General features: G+C 35.7%; 1 protein-coding gene across 1 annotated transcript; it reads left to right on the top strand.

The window, feature by feature from the left end:
- Window positions 1–1,064: 1,064 nt before the first annotated feature.
- On the top strand, window positions 1,065–16,924 carry LOC109030066 (E3 ubiquitin-protein ligase Mdm2). The gene is made up of 6 exons (XM_072295958.1): window positions 1,065–1,275; window positions 3,429–3,476; window positions 4,979–5,089; window positions 6,528–6,652; window positions 9,255–9,461; window positions 13,927–16,924. Exons 1-6 carry the CDS (start codon window positions 1,245–1,247, stop codon window positions 14,425–14,427), a joined length of 1,023 nt encoding a protein of 340 aa, XP_072152059.1. The 5' UTR covers window positions 1,065–1,244; the 3' UTR covers window positions 14,428–16,924.
- Window positions 16,925–17,448: the final 524 nt, after the last annotated feature.

Here is a 17,448-nt window from a genome sequence, read left to right as displayed (position 1 = left end):
AATGCATCTGCCTGAGCTGAGCACTCTCCCTCTTGCATTGAAACTCGTCAGATTTCATTTTGTCACACTAATTCTAATTTTTGGTCTTTTTGTCTGGCTTTTTACTCCCTTGTAGAATTGTGTACACCCTGCACTATTCTACTGTCCTAAAAATTATAATTACCTAACTACATACTCATTTGCAGAAATTTCATAGGTATCAACAAACCATCATTAAATGCTCTCAGCCCATTTATCACTTCCAGCAGGTTGTGCATAGGAGTGATGCGTATTTTGCCTACCAACTGGATTACCTACCTACATTTTGCGATAAGAAACCTCTAGCTCGCAGGCTCTTTCATAAAAGTACCTTCCTGCTTGGGGAAAGCAATAGTATATTAAGTATTGTTTCTAAAATGAGCCAGAAATAGGTAATGATTCCTTATTGCCAAATGTAGTCCAACCGATCAGAGGGGCTCCTCTCATCGGAAAATAAAATTGAGACAAGGCGCAGTTCTTCTCTGCATTGAAAACTTCCTTTTCTATCCTGGGAGACATGGAACTCTCTCTAGGTATTTACTCCAATTCGATTGATTGTTTATTGACATAATTTATTGATAATTTTACATCGTTCTAATGGTGTAAAAGTATCTCAATTTAATGGTTGAAACGTTGCAATTTTACTGCATTACTTAGATTGCAATCCTTTTTTATCATTCCTGACTACTTGGGTAGTAAACCTGAATTTTCTAATGATTTTTTAAAAATTTCTGCCGCATGGGGTTTTCATGGAAATTACATACACCTGGAATATCATATTATGTGAGATTTTCATCTCTAGTGAACATGGGGGATCAGAGAGCAAAGTATTTTCACCCATCTTGCCCCAAAATGTTTTACCTAATGAGCGAAATTTTTCAAACTTTCCAAAATGTGCCCCGATGATGATAAATCAGCTAGAAAATCGCCAGGAATTAGTCAATAGTTCACATTTTGGCGGTTTTTTTCTGACCTTCGGGAAAGACCAATAAGAGGGCAGGACGGTATGGAGGGGAGCGACAGGTTGCTTTTTGTTTACATCTATGACGTCACGGGGGTCTCCATTCCCAGCAAGCGTTTAAATCTTCTTCTTTTTCGCGATTTGGCGTTGCGTTCTTCGTAAGTAACAGCGTCTCGCGCAGTTTAAATTCTTATAATATTTTCCGAAATCTCTTAGTTTTGTTTTGTTAGGGCGTAGGCGAATATTTTCGTCAACACATAAGATCATGGCATCAACGTCAAGTGCTTTATGGCCAGGTAAGGCATTGTCAACTTCCATTGAACTATCCACGTCGCCATGCACTGCAGCCTTTTTACCACGCTATCTCTTTACATTCTGACTCTCGTGCATTCTCAGAACTCCAATCCTTCTACCTTGCTGTTCCAACAGCCTACTTGCAGCCTTTCCAAATGCTTCGCTCTCATGGGGGTCCCTGTAGTCCCTTTAAAACCTTTGATTCTGAGTCCCTCACCCTGACACCCTCCTCCCTTGCCGCATCTCACGTTAATAAGTCGTCTTCCTCGCTCGTTTATTCTGTGAAAACTAGATGGAACAACCATCTTGTCAAATTTTTCCCTGTTAGAATCAGGCAACTTAACTTGCAGCTGTGGGAGGATTAAAGGAACTTTTTTTCATCGAATTGGTTCCTTGGTTATGCAGAAGAGATGTTGTTAGTTGTCTCGCACCATTACCAGAATTGCTGACAGGAACTTCCCCTGTCCACTGTCTTGCCTAGGTCAATGTCTTTCAAAGTTAATTATTGCAATTGTCCGAGACGTAAGTTTTCACCGTGGCCCAAATCGTAGGAATGCACGAATTTCAATGAAGATATTGAAAGAATGCAATCCACACCTCAGCTGTTAACTCAATGCTTGTTTTATTTTAAGTATCCCACTGAAAGCTCATACCAAAATTTGAAAACCAGGTGTGCATCCCTGTATGTAAAATTTTCTCATTGGTCGGAAAATACGTAGCGATTATCAATGAGAGGTTAAGTCAGTCAAGTATAGAATTTGGTAACATGTAAAGCGGGTGGAGTCCACTTCAGATAACTTGTCCTTTTTTGCTTTATGAGCAGGATAGGGAATTCCGTTCACTTACTGTGCATGTAGGGAAATAGGACAAGTTATCTGGACAGGGCCCTACAAGAAAGAGGTTGCATTTTATACCATGTTATGTCTAGAGGGTACAAGATGGGACCACCTTGGTGCATTAGGCCTAAGGAACTCTGGCACATCTCATATTTTTCAGGGGTATGAGAGGACTTAAAAATTCGGTTAGGATGATATCCTGCGGTACAAAGGGAGAATGCCGTATGAGCCTTCAAGCTTTGCCTTATTTCCCACTATATAAAACCAATTTACTGTGAGAATTCTGAATATTTTTCTGACAAGTTTGTTCTTACTCAATTTAATCTGTTACATCTGAAAATTTCAGTGAAAATTATGGATAACCCTCCGCAAAAATGAATGTTTTATCTGGAGAAATTTGGTAACAGCAAAATGCTCATACGGCGTTCTTTCCTAGCCCAACAGAACTGAATTCTACACCCTTAAAGACATTGGGTTTACAGAGGGTGCCAATCTCCCCTTGCATCTCCCTCTCCTAGCTAAATCTTAAATGCTTGTAAAAAACAGCCAACTTCAACATTTTCTGAAGTTGAGTGCTACTTTATTTATGTGTAGAAAAAAAAATTGAAGATGAGTGTCTAGCGCAAATTAGTGGATTTTTTCCTACTTTTTCACTCCTGAAGATAATCATGATCAGAGTCTTAAATTAATCCGTTTCAAAGTACATAAGTACTTGTCACCCCGTTTAATTAAAGGAGAGTGACGAAGAAAATAGGGTCTTGAAGTTGGTTTTATGAGCCTTTTTTAGTCGAAAAAACATTCCCAGCAACAGTTATAATTAAGAAGTTTGGATTTTAAATCCATTTATTTCATCTTTGGCTTCAGCTTATCTCAGATTTTAAATTTTAGGTAAAGACAGGTCCATGAACATCTATTAAAATTTGAATTAATTTTCCAGAATGGATCTTCTAACAAAATATTATCACTTCAAAAGAAAATATGCTCTACTTTGGTATAAAGTTACTTATTTCTGTTGAGATGAAATAAGATCTGTCAAATTGTAATTTTTCAAACTTGATTGCTTAGTCCGTACCGTTTCACTGACATCAATTTTAGGATAATGAATGCATAAATAAAATCATATTTTTATTTATGAATGCTCAAATTGAAGAAATTTGTGAAATTTTGGGGATGGCAGAAGTCCAAATACTGATGAGTCTTGGCTTCTAATACTTGCTAGAGAAGCCAAGGCTTATGGTTTTTGGACCTCCAGCCTTCTCATGAAAGTGTATTTAATTTCTGTCAGTGCTTTTGGATTATTTATTTATTTTTTTTTTCAGTTTCAACCCAAAGAAAAAGGAAACTGTCTCAGGATGACTCCGGAGATGGTAAGTCTTACCAGTGTGTCCTGGGCTACTAGTGTTTGGTACTTCAGGAGTGCTTTAGTGTTTACGAATTTTGAATTCTACATCTCAATTCATGCACAGCTTTAGAGGATGGAAGAACAAAGTTATTGTAAACATAATAGACACTGTTCTTGTTAGACCATCCCTGAAATAAGAATGTTAGAACTAGCAGTTGTAATAAGAATCAATCATAGTAAATTGCATGCTATGATAACTTTCTATTAAGATCGAAAATTTCTTAAAGCTGAGAAATAATTTCTTAAGATCTGTTCGCCCCAAGCCTATAAATTCCAGTATTTTTAAGATGGCCCGAGCTTATGAGAAAAGACCAAAGTACTCAAATTTCTTCATCAAATTAATTTTTGTAGAAAGGAGTCATTTTGTAGTTTCTGATTTGAAAGAGGACAGTTGGTTTCCTTCCGCTCATCGTGATGTAAATATGGAATATGAAATATGCTGATTGTAAAACAAGAAAAACACAACCCCATCTTGATGACCTATCTCAGCTCATGGTTTTTGTCGTGAGAATTTTAAATGCTATCAGCAAATTTTCTAGGAGGAGAGGGGGGAGGAATTGTCCAAGCTTCTCTGCTGCGAAGTCATTTCATGCTTAAGAAATCCAGAGTGGAATTTTATCCCTCTCCCCCCCCCCCCTCCCTCCGGGCACAAGTACTCATTGAAATAAATCATGCTGCATTTTTTTTATTGAAGAGGATAAGAGTTTTAAATTTCTGTACTGTAAAATTTGAAAGAAATATGCATAATATTTGCCAACCAGGTAGTCAGTTTGACTCTAAGTCAATAGGTTCTAGTGAGAAAAAGTCCAGAAAACTGGAGATCAATTTGGCAGAAGCAGATTGCACTCAACCTGAATCGCTGAAAATTTAAAAGCTATGCGTAATTTTGATATCTTTGTTGGGCTCTGCCTGATTTGCGGGGCTGTAAAAAGCAAAAAAGTAAATAAATTTCAGAAACTCAGAAAAAAATCAGAACATTTGGCTGAACTTATCTCCATGAAAGATATGACTTTCATAAATATCCTTTGGTATGCAAATATCTCCTTTTTAGACTGATTACCTTGATAATCTATCTTTTAGATATCTCAAGAGTTGAAGGCAAAAAACAAATATTTTAAATGTACAATGTTAACACCTGTCACAAAAGAATGATCCTAACAAGGATAATGATCAGTTAGTCTGCGTAGCTGTCAAATGTGGTGCAGACTTTACAATGGCACAAATAGAGATAGTTAGAGTTTTTCTATTTACACCAGTAATGTATAACCTCTGTCATTTACATATTAAAAGTAAATAGTTTCTCTTCTCTTGGTTTAACTAAGAGAAAAATTAAATTGTAGTTCAGAAAATCAGGAAAAGTTAGATACACTTGTGTAAAACGAATTTTTTTTCTTACTGTTCGCTTTTTTTTCATTGCCATTATTATTGACTGATCTCTTGATTTTTTTTTTTTTTTTTTTTTTGCAGAGAGTGTCATCAAGTACTACGTCACCCTTGAGAAGGAGGAAGAAGATGATGCATTAGCTAAGGAGGACACAGGGTCTGAAAGTATATACACTATTCAAGACAAGTCCACCAGTAAGTTTCAATATTCTTGTCATGATTTCATCAGGTTTCTGTGCCTTTTAATGAGAAAAATGTAGAAAGAAAAGGAATAGGCAGTGAGAGCTAACTCTCTATGAAAAATTTTCCTCAGCTTACTTGAATGAAATTCAAGTGTTTCTCTTCTCATCACTACAAACATAAATCCTGCTCAGGGTTTGAAGATTCTGTGTGCTATTTTTGGCCATGCTTTAAAATAGCCAACAAGTTGTTTTTTTCTTCTTCTTTTTTTTCTTCTTTTTTTTCTCTTTTTTTTATCTGAAGGAAGAATGGTGAAAAAATTTCTATTAACAATACTACCATATCATTGCACTGAACTTAAATGAAAAAGCAAAGAGAGAGAGAAAGGGAAATAATTGCACGACTCCAGAAAACCATTCTAGAATTACTCAATTAAGCACCTATTCAATCTAAGATTTTTCCTTGACTGGAACAAAAAAAAGACTGAATTAAACTTATAATTTAAGTATTACTTTAAAGTCTCTAGATAAACTATGAAGCAATCTCTTTCTCTTCCTTCAGTTTTACAAGGTATAACAATTGAACTGATATTTTTCTAAAGGGTCCAAGTGCCTAATTTCTCGTCTTGAGAAAGACAAGAAAAACTGCCTTTCGGCAAGTGCTCAATTTTTTAAGACCAACAAATGTACGTGCCGTGCCCATAGAGTATGTGTTAAAACTGGGCTCAAAAGATTAAATGCAGTGGCACACTTTTCCCCATTTTTTTTTTTTTTTTTAGACTTTGAGTTTCGCTCTTTGGCATATAAGAAAAATGTTGATTTAGATGAGGTGTCCCATCCTTACTCTTGATCAGAGCTGCACTCCAGCACCACACAACACTATGATGTTGCAAATAAAAGTAGTTGGGCAAAGAATACATCAATATATCAGAAGCAAATCACTGTGGGTGAAGAGAAGAAGGGTGGCCTTACCCTTAGAGCAAAAGAAGGGAGATTCCCTGCTACAGATGGTTACAACCGTTTCCCTCATAGAGAAAAAAAAGGAGGTGTTTGCATCTTGAGGATTGTGTACCCTGTGACGTAGGTCAGTACAACCTGATCAGCAAAATCCGGAATTCGGAGTATAAAGAATGGACCGTAATGTCCGATTTTTTTGCTTAAATCAACTCATGATATAATTTCAAACACTTTTTGTAGAATGAATTTTTCCATAAACTACTCAATTTCCAAGAAAATCGATGATAAAAGTCCCGGTACCGACCTACATCATCAAAAAAACTCCTAGATGCCGGAAATGCAACCACCTCCTTTTTTTTCTCAATGCGTTTCCTGCCAAAAAAATTTCAACAAAACAACCCCAGTTAAAGTAGTTTGTGAGGTAGATCTTTATTTTCTTTGAGCAACTTCATTTGAAGAAATAACACTGGTTTTTTTTTTCATTTTAATTATTACAGTGATAGTCTGTGATACAGATTCAGATTGGTCTGAATCAGACATCGAGTACGACGTCAAAAGCCTGGATCATAATCCAATTCATCCATTCATGTGGGATAATAACTCCTCAAGTTCGGAAGAATCGGTAAGTCCTACAGATTTTCTAACTAGTAAAAATCATGCTCTCAATCAAACAAACTGTTACCAACTCAATAACTTTTAGCTTTTTCCTTCATTCCTTGAATGGAGATGTTGCATGTGTAAGGAATTTACAATTTGACTATTGAATCTTATGTAAAAGTTAGCGAGAAACACGATGGTGCCACTGGTTTCCTCTGAAATCAACTCCCAAGCTCAAAAAAAGTTCTCAAGTTGAGGCTAAAATGGAGGGGATATCCCACGCTATCCTGAGAGTCCACCTCTACATCAAGACAAACTCTCCATGCAAAGAAAGGGAGCAAAATGCATTAGCAGTGACGCCGTGTTTTCAGTTTCAGAGTCCCCAAACAAAGTGGCAGCCCTGTCAATGTATTTGCTCCGTATCTTTGCATGGAGAGTTTGTCTTGATGTAGACGTGGACTCTCAGGATAGCGTGGGATATCCCCTCCATTTTGGCCTCACTTTGAGAGTTTTTTTTGAGCTTGGGAGTTGATTTCAGAGAAAACAAGTGGCACCATTATGTTTCTCGCGAACTTTTACGTAAGAATCAACAATCAAATTGCAAATTCCTCACACATGCAACATCTCCATTTTTAGCTTTTTCCTCCATCCCTTGAATTCTGTCAATGCTGCCCTTGAACTCAGCACTATTTTGGTTGTTTAATGACGCTGGCTGAAATGAGGCTTTGTTCAGACACCAAAAAGCCATTTCAATCAGATATTCTCTTTTTTTTTTAAAACAACACTTATTAATGTATTTGAATTTTCGGAGTCTCTAAAATTGTTTAACAGGTGTGTAGATTGCGCTTGAATCTACATGATACATCTTGCAGGGAACTGAGTACATTTCAGCAAAGGCAATGCATGTATGAGAATGTAGGAATTGTGCTTGAATGCACGCTGTTCCAAGTGCTGAAACTTCTTAGCCTTTCCATTTTAAAAACCTCTTTTTCCTTAAAAATCTCCAAGTGATGACATTTTCTTTTGCTTCCCATGCGCCAACTGCTGGGTTTTTAATTTTAGTGTAGCAAAAGTCATGCAATTTGCACATTAATTTTGCTGTCAGTAAGTGATTTTTATGCGGCCTTCCCATTTGTGTAACCCGTTTTCGGGGCCTTCCCATTTTCCATGTTGCTATTACTACCTGCCGGTTCCATGGTCGATAATTAATTGCACCACTGACACTGGTAAAGGCTCTTTACATGGTGCGCCTGAGAATCGAGTGTAGTATTTTGAATGTAATACTATAAACCTTTCAAAACCACGTTGACATCCGGCGTCACCCCTTATCTTAAAAATATCTTTGCACCTATTAATTTACTGAACATGAGTTTTTCAAGGAAGCGCTGTCCAAAGTCATCAGGAAAGGACAAAACTTTGGTTGTCTCAGTTTCCCGTACACAAGTTTAGTTTCTGTCTCAGGAGCATGATCAGGCCATACATTAAAATTGCGAGGGATGAGCTCAGTTCCATGAATTTTACTGTTTTTAAATGATAAAAAGGGTGAAGTTCTTCCGTAAAATGTTACTAAAATTTTGACTCACTGTTTTGAAGATGTTTAAATTGCTGCTGTTCCACCAATTTTTTGTACAATTACTACTGCTGCATTAATTCTCTGTAAAAGTCAATGTAGCCTGCCCGATTTTTCGTAAAAATTCCCTCAATCTTGCTGGTTTTTTTGTGAAATGTATTCTGACTAAGCTGAAGAGTAATGTGTCGGAAGAATCAACGTCTTGGTGGTATTAGCTATATTTACTGAAAAACTTCCTGCTTCCCAGATGACCGGCAAAAACATTATTATGTACCAGTATTTGCTTAAATAAAAAAAAATTTAATGGTTTTTAATGTGCCAGTAATGGTAATAATGTCATTAGTGCAAAGTATATTCCTTCATTAAAAGTCTATGCAGAACTCTATCAATGTATTAAAATAATTCAAAAGCTGTAATAAATTAGTGATAGAGATTAGCACTTAATATGTGCTTGAAACGCTGTAGATTTGACCCCTCCACTCAGAAAAAATAAACCAATTAAGGGTAACCTCCTTTACTTTTCAGTGAACAATCAACGTTGACTTTCACAAAAAATTTCATCCTCAAGAGGTGCACGAAGTTCCAAGCCTGCTCCCATTTTGAATTATAATTCATGATTGCCTCCTCTTGGAGATCAAAATAAGAAAAAGAAGATGAATAGTTTTCCCCCAAAATTGAATTTTTCCTTTGTTAAAACTCTGTAAAAACGCAAAACTTGAAAAAAATCTGTCAGGGTTTCCTCCTTAGCTCTGTGGTCTAGAAGTTTTTACATGTCTGTCCATCTTCAATGTCCAGTATTTATTAACTAAAAATTCTCATTATCAAGCTTACTGTAATTAGTTAAGTGTCACATTTTATTCTAGTGGGCTTACTGTGCAAATAGTTGGAATTTACTAACAAGGAAAACACAAACATGTTTGTAACGAGTCATATCTGAAAATTTTTAGTGTGTCCATTCTGCCGTATGTTACATTTTGAGGGAAACAGGTGGATTGCAATGTTTAGTTCTTAAATCATTGTCCACATAGTTATTGAATTATTGATTTTCTGTTTACAGGACGCAGAAACTGTTAAACTGGAGGATTTATCGTGCCAAGAAACGGAGTGTGCTGCGGACAGTGATACTGCGAATACAACTGACTGTGATAGTGGAAGATATCCATTTAGTGACCCGGAATTGAGTCCAGCGGACTTCTGGAACTGTGCTCAATGTTCGGCAAAAAACAATAACCCGCTTTTCCGCTACTGCGAACGTTGTTTCAAAGTAATGATCGTTATAATTTTTCTCTCCTTTAATATTCGTTCAAAATCTTCAGTTGAAACTAGATTGCCAAAACTTTTTCAAATACTGCCAAAGTTCAGTTTTGTGTTCTCAGCATCTACAACAGTCCTCGTGTTTTCAACTTCTTGTTTTTAACTCAGAATTTTCAAATTTTTTTTCCTTTTTTGGAAGCGGATATCAATATCAGTGTTCTCTCCATTTTCAATTCCTCTTAGTTTTTGCATCTCTTCTCAGTGCTGAATCAAAGATACTTGTTTTTGAAATTTCTGTTCGATGGATACCGTAAGTGCTTTCTCCCCCGTCTCGTGGATTTTTTGCTAAACTAGTGACAGTTGATAGATCCCTCTAGTCAGATCTCTCGTTTGAAAAATGAACTATCGGCGCTCAAGAGATAGTATCATGAGTTGAGATTGTTGGAAAGTGAAACTTTGCTGTTTTGTCCAAGGTTTTCTTTTTTACAGTTTTAAAGTGATATTATGGACTCATTTGCTCAGAAGTGTGTGTTTAGTTGTACTCAATATTGAATGAGAACTTGTGCACTGAATGAGGTTCTACAGTAGGAGTGTTCCAGCCAAAATATCAAGACATTTCAACCTCTTTTTAGCTCTGTTGACCTCGTCCTTTCTATGTCTTAGATGTTATTGAAAGTGAGAGTGATAGTGTTGCATGGGTAACGAATGGTAATGAACAGCTTTGTTGAAGAGGGGCGATTTTGCTGTGGAATTTCCATGATGCTTATGCCCTTCTTCACCAAATCTGTTCTTGTGTGTCATCATGTCTTCATCACGTGAAAATTTACCTCTGTGGGGAATTTAAAATAAAAACCAAAAAATGCCGTTTGGTTAGTTATCTAACATCAGAGAGGAACATCCAAGATCGGACATTGTTGCACCTTGTCACATCATGATGTGTCGTAAACTCATAACGATTGAAAGTCAACTTAGAATTTGAGGGGTGCAATATTCTCAGATTCTAAGCAGCTTTTTTTTTTTTTTTTTTTTTTTTTTTTTTTTTTTCTTTTCTCTTCGAGTCCCAAATTTTGAGAATACTTTGCTTTTTAATTTGCTCATAATGTGTGACTTGTGGAAAGTTAAATGTATGCTGTGACAATGGTTTGCAGAAAGTGACCAGTATCTTTAGAAGTGAACCAAGAGGGCATTTTTTTGGTTATTTCTTTTATAACTTCACATGCCAAGAGAAGCAGTCTCTCAGCTGTAATTTCATCTATGTTTTATGTATGCCGACTCTGCATGCCCCCTTCTGTCATAAATTTTAGTCTGCATGACAATCGGTTTTGGATTTTGATGATAAATATGTTGGTTTCCACTTCTCTTGTATCACGAAAGCAATGGTCGTACTCATAGTATTTTCTTAAACAGTTATTTTTTTCTATGGAGGCCACATTTGATTTACATTTTGATTAAGGAAGATTTAAGAGGCTTTTAATGTGGTATGATAAGAAGTACAATTTTTACGGAATTGAAGTAAAACTCATCAGTTGTATTTTGGAAATGAATTCTAAATGGAAAAAAAAAAACAATAAATTGCCTTTACAGAAAATATGAAGCACAGAGGAAAAGATTCTATGATTTTAATAAACTTAGTTTTTTTCCTCATTTAGGATCCATTTCCAAAATCAAAGCGAGGTCGTTTATTCCAGTTTTGTATAAATTGTCCTTTCTATGATATCACATTAACAGTCTCCTTAATTCTCCCTTTATCACAGTGTGAGCTACATGTGGTCTCCCTTCTGGAACGGAGCTGCATCCTTAAGGAATGACTATAACTAAAACCTGAAGACTTGTTTCGATGGATTCTGAGCAGATCAAAAGTCTATTTGTGAAACTGATGAATTACTTAACGCATCCCTTTCCATTAACAAGTTTACTTGCCTGCCATGTTGTACAAAAATGTATTGGTGAGTGTACTCACATCGAGGCAAAAATATTTTCATCCCCATTATTGTTTTACGGCTATATATATCTTTTCAAGATTCACTATGCATTATGTGACCATCAGACTAACTAATTTTTTTTTCCAAGGAAGTATTTTTCCTTATTATCTTAATTATGATGATTTGGTTGTACAATACTTACAAGCTTTTCCTAACTTTGCTTTTACAGTTACCTCAGCGAAATGTGCCATTTTTTTTTTATTTTGGCAACAATGAAACTTTCAGCGGTTATTTTCCTTGTTTTTCTCATATTGTAATGAGAATATGAATTTACTGTTTCTATTTTCAACATTATTGAATAGGTTTGAGGAAATTCACAAGTGTTTGTCGCTGATGAATTTGCAAGGTTGAATCTTAAACTTGGTCACTGGGAAAAAATTCAAATGGGAGAGAACGGGTTAATTTCACTCTAAGATGCTATTTTTGGTGACCTAAATGGTGAACATCTCTCCGAATGTATTGATTGATACTGCATCAAATGGATTATGTTAAACAGGAATGCACCAAGTTCCATTTCGGAGAAGAGTGAGTTGGAAGTAGTTTTGGATTTAAACAGTAGTAAATTTTCTCCTGTCAAAAATATCAAGTTGAGAAAGAACATAAGGAATGTGAAAATAGTCATTTAACCTAGTTCTAACATTGTATTTTAAGGAGGAATAAAACTAAAATTCTATTTTTTTTTTTTTTTCGTTCAGAGTTCATGCAAATTGGTGATTTTCTGTTAAACTTTGTCCAGTTTTTCTGAAAGTCTTGAAAGTAGCCTAAGCGTCAATTGGACAGAAAAGTTGAAAAAGGACATAGCTGCCAAAGTTTCTGAGCTCAAGTTTTTGATGATCTACCATTCCTTAAGGATGCATCATTGTACCAAGCAATTATGCTGAAACTCTTAAAGTCCTTTTCTTTGAAATTTAAATCTCTTCTTGAATTGAGAAAAGGGTAAAAAAGTCTGCACTCTTCCTATTGCCGGACAAACTTTCATTAGTTAGTAAAATATACCCAATTTGTCTGAACCTGTATGTGCGATACTTGTAGTGTGGATAGCTACTAAAAACCGTTCAATTTTTTCAGTCAGCAAGACAAAGTATTGTCAAAGGAAGGCAAGTTTTTCTCATTTCCATATTTAACTCTTGGTGGTTACACCCTTTTTCTACTTAATAGTCCAACTAGAAAATAATTATTTAAAACTTGATCTGCTGTGGATTCCAACTAATTATCATTTCTCTCTGTCTGTACATATTTCTGTAGATGTTTTTTATCGGGGGGGGGGGGGGGGGGGTGTTGTTGTCCACGAGTTGAATAGCTTTCAATAGGATATCACATTCTCAAACCATGATTTAAAACCATGCAAGGGAAGAAGGTTCCTTGAGCTATGCGATCAGCCTCTGAACCTACCAAAAGTGTTGCTTGACTGTGCCTAACGCATGATGCATGTGTTACTTTCAATTTTGGTGTTTTTCTTTACTTAATTTGGTAAGCTACCTAAAGAAAACATTCTAATCCCTCAACTTAACCAATTATTTATTTCTTCCACTTAGAAAAATGGTATAAGTGATTTTCCGTATGACAGTGCAGTCTTCTTGGGTCCAAAATGCTTTCATTTTAGACTGACCGTTCTCCAATCTTTTTCTCTTTTCCATCAGAATGTTTTATGTCTCCGATTCTAGAAGTGTGGATGAAAAGAGGGAACCAGATTTTTGCTCAGTGGACAGTGTTTATTTCTCTAATGTAATGAATTTTAATGGAAATCGATCCAGAAGTGTTGTTTGCAATCATTCAACAACTCCATTGTAAGAATAAAATAGAAATAATGGATCTAACAAGCACTTAGGATAAAAGTGAGACAATATTTGAATGAATTACTGATTATACAGTGATAGCCTAACTGTCTGATCATTTTCCTAAGCAAAACATCCGGAACTTATCGAAGTCCTGTATTCTTACGTATCCAGAATCAGCCAACGAAATATATCAGATGTCGCCTGATTTCCTCTCATGTTCTGTTTCTTTTACCAGAAAACTAAGCAACATTCTGATATGAAACTTGTGAGAATATTTTAAGGAAAATTCAGTGTAAGTTTCACGGCATTATATCGTTGCTTTCTCTGTCGAGAGAATAAAACATAAGGGCAAGTTTGTGAGGAGGTTTTGTTCAGCTTTTTTTTTAATATATTCATCTACTAATAAGTGTAAAACAGTGAATATGAGGTACGATTCTCTCTTGTGGAAACAATCACATGCGTCTTTGCCACTGCAGTCTTTTTTCACTTTTTTTATCTGCTTGGTCAACAATTATCATTGAATTTATTTGCTTTGTTTGTTTAATTGCTTTCTTTCCTTACAGCCAGATGATCATAAGTCTCACATTAAGCGGAACACTCGTGGGAGGTGAGGGTGGCAATTTTTACCCTTGATGATACCCGATCTTAGTTGTGTTGTGACGCCTTATTCTATACACTGTTCTCTTGTTATTGTTTATTTTCTTTTTTGTTATAGGTGAGAAAAGAGTTTTTCCCTGCCCGCCCAAAAGGGCACAAGAAACGAAAATGCGAAAATACCAAAAATAGTAGTCAAAGTAACCTCAAATTTTCCGACTCGGAATCTGAGTCAAGTTTGCATGATGCTGACGAGATGAAAGATTCTAGTGTCATTGTTGCACCAAGTAGCTCTCAGTCGACTGTGACGAGTAAAGACAGCCACATCGATAGTTCGAGCGATTGCGATGAAAGTTCCTCAGATTCTAAAGTTAGAAATTATGTGAAGCAGATTTCTATATCGACAGACTCTGGTCTCTCTGATGTAGCTAATGAATATCAAGAAGAAAGTAGGAATTGTAACATTTGTTTGAAGAATCCCAAAAATGCTGGTTTCTTCCATGGCGGTAAAGTCCATGTTTACTGCTGTTACAAATGCGCAAAGAAAGTTTGGCTCTACTTCAAAAAGTGCCCTGTCTGCAATAGGAAAGTAAGTTGTGTTGTGCGACTTATATTCAGCTAGGAATTAGGTATATTAATTAATTTCCTCTCAACTAGTTTTTCATGAACTGGTTTCTTAAATTTATCAGAATCAAAACATTTCCAGTCGCAAAGATTGCATTTTGGCAGATATGAATTCTCGGTGCTCTTACTTAATACTGAGTTGGAAGTCTAATTAATCCGTATCTCTTTATAATGCAAATTTTCAATAAGTAAAATCTTTGCTTTCATTGTTCTGAAAGAAAGATAAAATTTATCCTCTGGTACAGTAGCTGAGTATGAAATAAGCCAGAATCAGATCTGTCTCTTGAAGTCTCTTCTTCTCTTCCTCCTGTGGATTAAAAAAGAAAAAAAACAAAACAAAATTTTTATGCTGTGCAGCTATTGAAAATCTGAAGCAAAGTTCATTGTTGAATTTTTGTAACTTTTTATCCATTTCTTTATTTATTGATTTCAAAATCTGCCGAAAATCAAGAACGGGTTTTCTAGTGTACTTCAGTGCAGAGTCTGATTAAACTTGACACGCATTGTTGATTTCGAGTCAGGTTCATTTTTGTAATTTTACTCAGGGCTTGTTCAGTTTTGACTTGACTCCTAAGAGTTAGTCCAAGTACTGATTAATGATAACTTCCTGAAGATAATGTCGCAACCATTAAACAATTTTAATACCGACAAGGTAGAAAAATAAATTTTAGGAAATCGTAACAATGACCGAACACTATAAAATACGATGATAGACTCTAACATAGGAAAACTTGTCCAAAAAATCTCTATCTACTCATAGCACACTACATATTCAGGACTACCACAGCAAGGGTAACTAAGCTTACACTAGGGAAGTGCGATGCTCAATATGATTGATTGATCTAGCCTTAAATCCATCAACTTCAAAAATCGTATGAGAGGTAACTGGATACAAGAAACCAAGTGTAATTAGCTGTAACATATTGTCTGCAGACTTTAAAAGAATCTAGTTACAATAGAGGGAGATTGTTTTGACATTTTCCAAGTTCTACCAAAGAATTTTTGTATATATCACAATTAGTTTCGTTTGTACATGAGAATCTGTCTTGTATGTGCAAGAATCTGTCCAAATGTGTTGATGTTGCAAAAAGCTCTATCAGAGTTTCTAAATTGATTTTAACCATCCACAGAGCTTTGGAACAAAACTGATTAAGCACTAAAATTTGAATATACTTAAAATACTATTTTGTCGGATCTCTATCTCAAAACACTTTTGAGAATACAGATGAGAAAGAATCAAAGAGTGCGTCTTGCGTGAACCTCTCTACTTATGCTGTAACTCAAAATAATTAAAAACCTCATTAGTCTCAACTTCAGACCTCCCTCCCCCCTCCAAAGAAAATTGCTCTGATTTTGAATTCTAGGATATAGTAGCAAGTCAGCTATCAATTTTTGCACTCTTATGAGCGTGCCTAAATTGTTCCAAAAAATTTCCCAATTTGCAGCGATTAAGGATCTGTCCATACGAGCGCGGAACTCAGTTCGAGGAACTTGTTCCCGGAACAAGTTTTTAGCTGTGCTAAAACTTAATCCTCCAAAACCCGGAACTTCCCCTGTACTCCGAGCTGCCACATATGTTTCCTGATGTGAATTTGCTTGTTTTTGTTTTTTTACGTCCTTTACATATCTTGACATTTATTTTTGTTACTTTGGCGGTCGTGATAATCTATTATTTTGCAATAATTGTATAGTTTTAATGAAGTCACGGTTCCAGTTAGGGCGAACTCGTGTGGACAGCATGCCTCGTTTCAAGGAATAAGTTCCGGGAACTGAGCTGTTCGAGGAGTAAGTTCCGCGAACTGCGCTCGTGTGGACAGGACCTTATGTTTGGGAGGATCTTTCAATGTATGAACACATCAATGATTTGGTGAAATCTTAAGTCGAAGAAGTTATTAAAGTTTTCATTTTGAAATAGTGCCTGACATTGAGGACCTAACAACCTGTAGTCAAAGTTTTCATCTTGAAAAGGAAACCTGTAGGAATTCATGTCAGAAACTTATTTTTTTTTTTTTTTGTATTGCGCAATTCTTTTCAAGAGTTGCTGTCAAGGAATTTTTAGTTTCTTCCATACCACTGTTGGTACGAGCAGAATTTTGATCCTTCTATAGGAAATCAAAACAAGTCCCCCTCCATCAAATTTCCGAGACACCCTGTGTATATATTCTTTTGAATAATCTTCAAATATTCACCTGTACATAAAATCTAAAAAAGTGTATTTTTATTATTGTTTTCTGCTCAAACAAGTTTTCTTCAACTTGCACTTATTAAGTTAGTGCAACATGCCCATGTCTCATTAGTCTAAATGCTGATTACTTTGAAATCGAAGTAAAGAGTCAAAATTGAAGAAAATCGTAAATTGAAGTAGGATATTTGAGTGTGGATCCTTACTTACACCATCATTATAATTTACAAAATTATAGAGAAGTTTTGAGTTTTAAAAATTATCAAAATAGTGATTAAATAAAGAGATTTATTATTATTTTATTACAAAGTCATCTGTCTTTTACCTTCTTCTTCGTTAGCTTAAAAGTGTCAGTTGCATCAGTCAGAGGATCGTGTCTTGATTCTTTGAGTTTATAGATCAGCAAACATGAAGGAGATGTATTCATATGCTGAGAATTTACGTTTATTATTAGGGAGATATCACCCATTGAAAAACCCTCCGTATGATATCAACCATGGTATGCACCATTGAGATCTATGATGTCATATCCACCTTTTTTCGATGAGTGATAAATTCGTTAGTACTGGATGTAAAAACTTGGCGTTTGAATATACAGTATTCTCTTGCTATAAAGTCACTCATTATAACGAAAATCTCTTTTGCGAAGGAATCGCCTGGTCCCTTAAACGATTTGCTATCTTGAACGACTCTCATTATAACGAAAATCTCTCTTTTGCGAAGGAATCGCTCGGTTCCTTGCCGATTCGTTAAAGCGAGAGAGTACTGTATCTTAAAATTGTTTGCTGATCTATGATCTTGCAAAGCCAACACATGGTTCAGTGCCTAGTGCAACTG

This window comes from Bemisia tabaci, chromosome 2 (genome assembly GCF_918797505.1).
Source record: "Bemisia tabaci chromosome 2, PGI_BMITA_v3".
NCBI lineage: Eukaryota > Metazoa > Arthropoda > Insecta > Hemiptera > Aleyrodidae > Bemisia > Bemisia tabaci.
The sequence above is the reverse complement of the archived record's forward strand: the minus strand, read 5'-3'. Positions and strand labels throughout refer to the sequence as shown.

What these genes read in the sequence shown, in the direction of transcription:
- LOC109030066 (XM_072295958.1), top strand. Translation starts at nt 1,245, where the DNA reads ATGGCATCAACGTCAAGTGCTTTATGGCCAG. An exon ending in TCAGGATGACTCCGGAGATG is followed by an intron (nt 3,477 to 4,978) that starts GTAAGTCTTACC and finishes TTTTTTTTGCAG; the next exon opens with AGAGTGTCATCAAGTACTAC. An exon ending in ACTGCGAACGTTGTTTCAAA is followed by an intron (nt 9,462 to 13,926) that starts GTAATGATCGTT and finishes TTTTTGTTATAG; the next exon opens with GTGAGAAAAGAGTTTTTCCC.